The sequence below is a fragment of the Rhinatrema bivittatum genome, chromosome 7 (genome assembly GCF_901001135.1).
Source record: "Rhinatrema bivittatum chromosome 7, aRhiBiv1.1, whole genome shotgun sequence".
Classification (NCBI taxonomy): domain Eukaryota; kingdom Metazoa; phylum Chordata; class Amphibia; order Gymnophiona; family Rhinatrematidae; genus Rhinatrema; species Rhinatrema bivittatum.
Window position 1 is genome coordinate 148,897,762 of NC_042621.1, and position 6,000 is coordinate 148,903,761.

The 6,000-nt window shown below is 46.2% G+C and overlaps 1 protein-coding gene across 1 annotated transcript in view; it reads right to left on the reverse strand.

Moving 5' to 3' along the window:
- Window positions 1-5,184, reverse strand: part of GRID1 (glutamate ionotropic receptor delta type subunit 1) — a 2,200,418-nt gene extending 2,195,234 nt beyond the window's left edge. Inside the window, 2 exon segments of the mRNA XM_029609310.1 lie at window positions 1,969-2,124; window positions 4,964-5,184. Of these exon segments, the coding sequence (XP_029465170.1) occupies window positions 1,969-2,124; window positions 4,964-5,042 (235 nt within the window). The 5' untranslated portion in view covers window positions 5,043-5,184.
- Between the last annotated feature and the right edge of the window lie 816 nt (window positions 5,185-6,000).

The following is a 6,000-nucleotide window of genomic DNA, read 5'->3' on the forward strand; positions in this document are numbered from 1 at the left end:
ATTTTCTGCATTACTGTCAACTTTTTGGGATCCTCAAAAACTTTATGCCTGTTCAGGGCAGGCGTTAATTTTTGAGGGTAAAACTCTGTGCATCGGGTGCACATTTTTTTTTTTTTGCATGGGGGAAATAGCTAATAGTCTCATCAATATGAATTTACATGTGATGAGCACTATTAGCTACATGCTCTATTGGACGTGCTAACCCCCGTTTTGCATTGTGGGTTATGGACGCACGTCCAATTGCTTGTTAAGCCATGTGCTGCGGCCAGCGCATGGTATTGCATCAGCCCGAGAATGCCTAAAGTTTTGACCAACTTGCACATCGCAAGTGGCAATATCTTTTAACTATCAGCCATGCACACCTTCAACTCCTGCACCTCTCTTTAAAGACAGCTCCTAGGCGCATATTCCTGTCAAAGCGTTTACCCTACCAAGGTATTAAAAATGGAATGGCTGACTGGTTGAAGATGGAGGACAATCAGAGCCCTACTACTGGAGGAACATCCCGACTCCGACAGGTGCTCTGCCACTGAACAATAGGATCTGGCTCCCAGTGATTGACCTGTGCGGCGCTTGCTTATCACTTATATCTGCCTGCCCAGGGAATGCCTGTGCAGACTGGAGGTTATCAAAAACAGAAGCCAAGTGCAGATCAACGTCAGCATCATACAGGATTTAAACACTTCATGGTAAAGGAGAAAGCTTGATAAATTGTATGCTACCAAAACCATAAGTCAAATGCTAATTACTTTCCTTTTGCTTTGTAAGGGAAGAACATAAGTGTGTCCTTTATATTCAGGTAATTGTTAGGCATATAAAAACAACAAAAACACAGCTAAAGATTAGAAATATTTTAATTGCCCTGTTCAAGAGAGTCGAGGCAGACCACAGATTTTTCTGCTTCTCTGCACAGGGAACTGTTCATACCCTCAGAAACTTGAACCAGCCTTCAGCTCCACATGCAATAGTTTTACTAAATGACCTTAAGATACTTTTTTTTCCCCCACCTGTTGAGCTAGAAACATTTAAAAAGGGACTTCCCCTCAGTCAGGGGTTCCATTGAACACACCAAGAACTAGTTTCAATGATTTACACACGATCCAGTTCCATTTGCCTTAGGTTCAAGTTCTTAAAAAAAAAAAAAAAACAAATTTGCAAAACACACACTTCTCATTGTCTTTCTATTTAATTGTTGCATTGTCACTGCAACAGTGCACAGCAGGCACTGCCTATCCTTCCAGAGAGCGGTATCTAAACCCTTTGTCTTTTCTGGAAAACAAATTGCAATTGCAACAACCTTTTCTGTTATACTACAAATAATAATAATAATAATAAAAAATCCTCAGAATAAAAGGCTTCAGATGCTAAGTCGTCCTTTTGATCTTATATCTCTTTCCTTGTAAAACAGCGCCAACCTTCGGCTGTGAGAAACTTTGCAAAAAAGCAGACTGAAAAAGCCTTCCCTGATACAATGGCTGCTTTGTCAATCACTGCCCTGCAACAAATTCTTTCCGGCATTTTCAGAGTCGGCCCTTTCCAATCTGCAGCTGTGCAAACCCCTTCAGAAGACGCTGTTCAAACGCAAAGTCTCCGATTCAGGCAGTAGAACTCAATGTCAGGTGTAAAAAAATGCAACTTCCTTAACACACACTAAAAAAAGAAAGCATTTGAGTTTTGATTTCCGGTGCATTTGTAAAAAAGAAAAAAAAACCCACAACTGCTTATTGGAGCCACTTCGATCGGAATCTGAATTGTGACCGTTCTCGTTTCCTAGCCCTCCGAGAAGCAGGGGGCAACGACAGATAGGACAAGGCAAAACGCACTACTGCAGTACCTAGATGCGTATGATTTTTATAAAAGTTCACCTTTCTGACATTCAGCTTTACTCACTTCCGTGATGCCATGAAAGCCAGCTCTTCTACATCAAAAGTCTGTGGCACCTGGGTCAATAACATGTTCAGAGCTTACCTTCCTGGACTGCCTGAAAGGGGTTGTTGGCTTCTATCAGCTTGATGGAGTAGGTGATTTTTTCACTTTGCAAGATGTCGTCATTGAGACTCAGATCTGACACAGCCAGCTGGAAAACTTCGTCGTCCTTGGCTGCATTCTCTTCGAAAATGGCACCTGTGGTGGAGAATACCGTTAGCCTTTTCTCATTCAGCGTGACAACAGTTCCCCAGGGGACACTAAATCCGAATCGGGGGGGCAGGGCTTCCAGGGAGCGGGGTAACCGAGACCAGCCCCGAGCATGGGGGGAGAGGGACTCAGCCCCATGCTGTCAGACTGAGCCCACCACCACACTTTAATTCGAACGCTTGTGATTCATTCAGAAAAAAATCTCCAACCCATTTCCTCCTTTCTATGGCGACGCCCTGGCATTACGGCTCCCAGGTGATCTGACACCACGTCTGGCAGTTGCCTTGCCGGCGAAAGTCTACCCCCCGTAGCTTTTGAAACACGGCCAAGACAAGCAACAAATACGGACTCCGCCTCTTTGTCCCACAAAACTTGTGCTCCTAGACAGTAGGCGTCCAGGGAAGTTGAAAATCACACAGGTGCCTCTCCCCTCCCCCATGGGATGCGAAACCCACACGTGCTGGCTGCAGTGAAGGATGGAGCTGAGCGGGGCTGGGTTTGCTTTCTCCGGGCCGAGGTTCACACAAACTCTTTAAGTTCCCATCAGAATCGCATGGCTTATATTATCTAAAAGCCTTGATTTCGGAAGTGATCCTTAACACCATAGGCCCTCACTGCACTGGCTACACGTTCAAATTAAAAAGCAGCGGGCCTCATGAACCGATTCCAGCCTTCGAAGGTTTTATTTTATTTATTATTATTTTGTTATTTATACAGGGTTGGGTTTTTTTTTCTTCTATCTTTACCATATTATTTTTTTTTTTTGCTCAGGACTTGCGTTTTAAAGATGAAAGTCCCAGGATATAAAACCTTACAGGTCACTTAAGTGAAAAAGAAAAATCAAAGGACATGTATTTCAAAATATAGTGTAGCTTGTTTTACCTTCTCAATCTAATCCCTAATATTTCCAAGGGGCTGTTGCTTACATTTACAAAAAAAACCCCACCGAATTTGTACTCCATGAAGGCATCACGACTGGTTAAACAGTGAAGGAAAAACCTGGAGTCAGAGGAACATACTCTCTCGTGAACATATTTAGAATACAAATAACTCAAAAGTCACATTAAGGTGGGGGAAGGGAGATCCAGGCCCACATATTTGCTCACAGCCTTGCTACAATAACTGGTACTGGAGGCGGACTACTTTTTCCATGGGCCACCCTGTATTTGCGGGCTCATGGGCTGGAGGGCAGTGGGGAAAAGGCTGAGAAGGATTTCTTGTTTATTGCAAAGATAATGTAGCATTTATCCAGGCATCCCTCTGCAAGGAGAAACTGTGGACAGTACTTTCTTGTTCTACTAATCTCCGGGTTATAGGCTCGGAAACGAAGGCGACCACCCACTTCAGTGGCAGCTGGAAATGAATTACTGTTTTCCTTGTAGAGAGAGAGAGTCCCCACGAAAGCCCCTGAACAGCTCATAAAATTGAATGCCACTGTGCAGCAGTTTCCTAGCACGGCGGTCAAAGCCAATCCTGGGGCTCTTCTAATGCATCCGCAATGCTGTCTGCTTTGACTGGGCTCACTAATTCAGCAGCTTCCGATTCCTTGAAGGCTACAAGGCTTTCTGCTCAAGTCCTCTCCCAACAATACTCACTTACACCTGCAAATCTACTTATTACCTCTCACTGTAAAAACACAAAAAGAGGAGGGAGAGCAATAACCCTTTCATACAGCTCGACTTCCAACACCTGTGTCTCTCAGTTATGTCACATCGAGTCAGTGTCTCTGTGTGGTGTGAACTGGCTCCTGGAGCAGAGACTCCGAACTGCAAGAGTAAATAAATAAATAACTTCCCGCTCGACCTACCGTGGCCATCCCTCCCATCCAGCGCTATTACCCAGGCTCTTTCTCCCTCTTAAGTCTAGACCTGAATCTTAGGGTACGTCGCCTTCTCTCCTCTGTCGCTTCCAGCGGGTTAAGTAGTGCATTTTGCATCTTTAAAATGATTATGGGGACTTGGTTGTCCCATCCCCTTTTCACCCTCACTTGGCCGTGGAGGTAGATTAATCATTACTTTTATCCCTTTTTGATGCACCACCATTTTCTTTCTGTTGCTATCTGTATAACTCCTAACAGCGGGTCCATCTCTTCTGACGGTCTCCCAGCACTCGTCAGTCAGAGGCATAAAAGTTAATACTGGCTCACTGTGCCTTCTGATCCCCGCTTTCTCTTCTGCACCGGATCAGCCCTACCGGATCCTGCAGCAGATCCCTCGCCACGAATCGGCGATCTCTTCCAATTAAAGCACTCTAAAGAGACCTTACTTAGTGCACAACAGCAAAACCCCAATGTAAAATCTCACCTCTAACCTTGGGTTGGTTTTTTAATATATATATATATACTTAATTACTACTAATGAATTCCTGTTTGAACTATCCCCCGCCCTTAAAGCTGATATATATATATAAATATATCCCAAGTTTCCTGCTCTAGCTAAAAGCCACATTCTGATTCCGAATATTGTTTTTTTGGTTTTTATTTTTTGCTTCACCTTGCCAGCAAACAAGTTTACGCACACCTTTTGAGCACACAGAACATCAAAGCAAATTGCTAACAATCTCTAACAGACTATCTTTTTTTCTTTGGCAAATTATTTCTGACATGCCAATTACATTGTTGAATTCGTTTCCCATTCAGCTTCTAACTTTGCCAGTTTGAAGGTCCATTTTAATTCCCCATTCTTTTCCTGTTTTTGAGTTAAACATTCTCTTTTTTGTGTCACTATCTTGTTTTTTCTGATTTTTCTTTTTTATTCTCAATAAACAGAAAGCGTTCCTTGATTTTCTCATAGGTATCTTTAGAATCCACGCCGGTTCCTTTCCTTACCAATGTGGATGATGGAGTCCGCCCGCACTGAAACGCACTGAAATATCCAGGGGAAAAGACAGAGCATCAACACTTCCATTTCCAGCCTCTCACACAGCACATCAGCACGGATTAGGTGGCAGCACAGGGAAAGAGGATAAAAGATGATTATTATTTCCAGAAAAGGGCAAGGCGGAAAAAAAAAACAGAGGAGAAAGCCAGCAAGGAAGAGAAAAAAAACCCGGCAGGGAAAATAAATCCAGAGATCCGTACGATCTTATGCACAGACAGGGACGAGCGTACACTTCCAGCGCTCTCCGGCACTATGTGTGCCTGTATGCCAACAAACAGCAAACTGCAGAGCATCCCCCCCTCCCCCTCGTACCACGTGATTGCAGAGCCTCGCTACTCGATATTAGGAGCCTAGAGTTTACCCAAGGAATATTTCAACATGCTCTTCGCTAGGCAGTTCCCGAGCTGCCGGGTGTGCACGTGCCCCTCCCATTCCCCGACACCCACATCACCAGGCAGGCAGGAAGCCTTCCAATCCTCGCCAGCCCCAGGCAGGCAGGCATACAGCCTCCCATCCCCCCCCCCCCCCCAATACACACACACCCAGGCAGGCATACAGCCTCCCACCCCCACACACACCCAGGCAGGCAGGCATACAGCCTCCCACCCCCACCCACACGCAGGCAGGCATACAGCCTCCCATCTCCCCCCCCCCCCCCCACACACACACACAGAGGCATACAGCCTCCCATCCCCTCCTCCCCCCCACACCCAGGCAGGCATACAGCCTCCCATTCCCCCCCCCCCACCCACACGCAGGCAGGCATACAGCCTCCCATTCCCCCCCCCCCAACACACACACAGGCATACCAGTCTCCCATCCCCCCCCCCACACACACACACAGGCAGAAAGCCTCCCACCCCCACACACACCCACCCCCAGGCAGGCAGGCACACAGCCTCCCATTCCCCCCCCCCCCCCCACACACACACAGGCAGGCATACCAGCCTCCCATCCCCCTGACCTACACCCAGGCAGGCAGGCA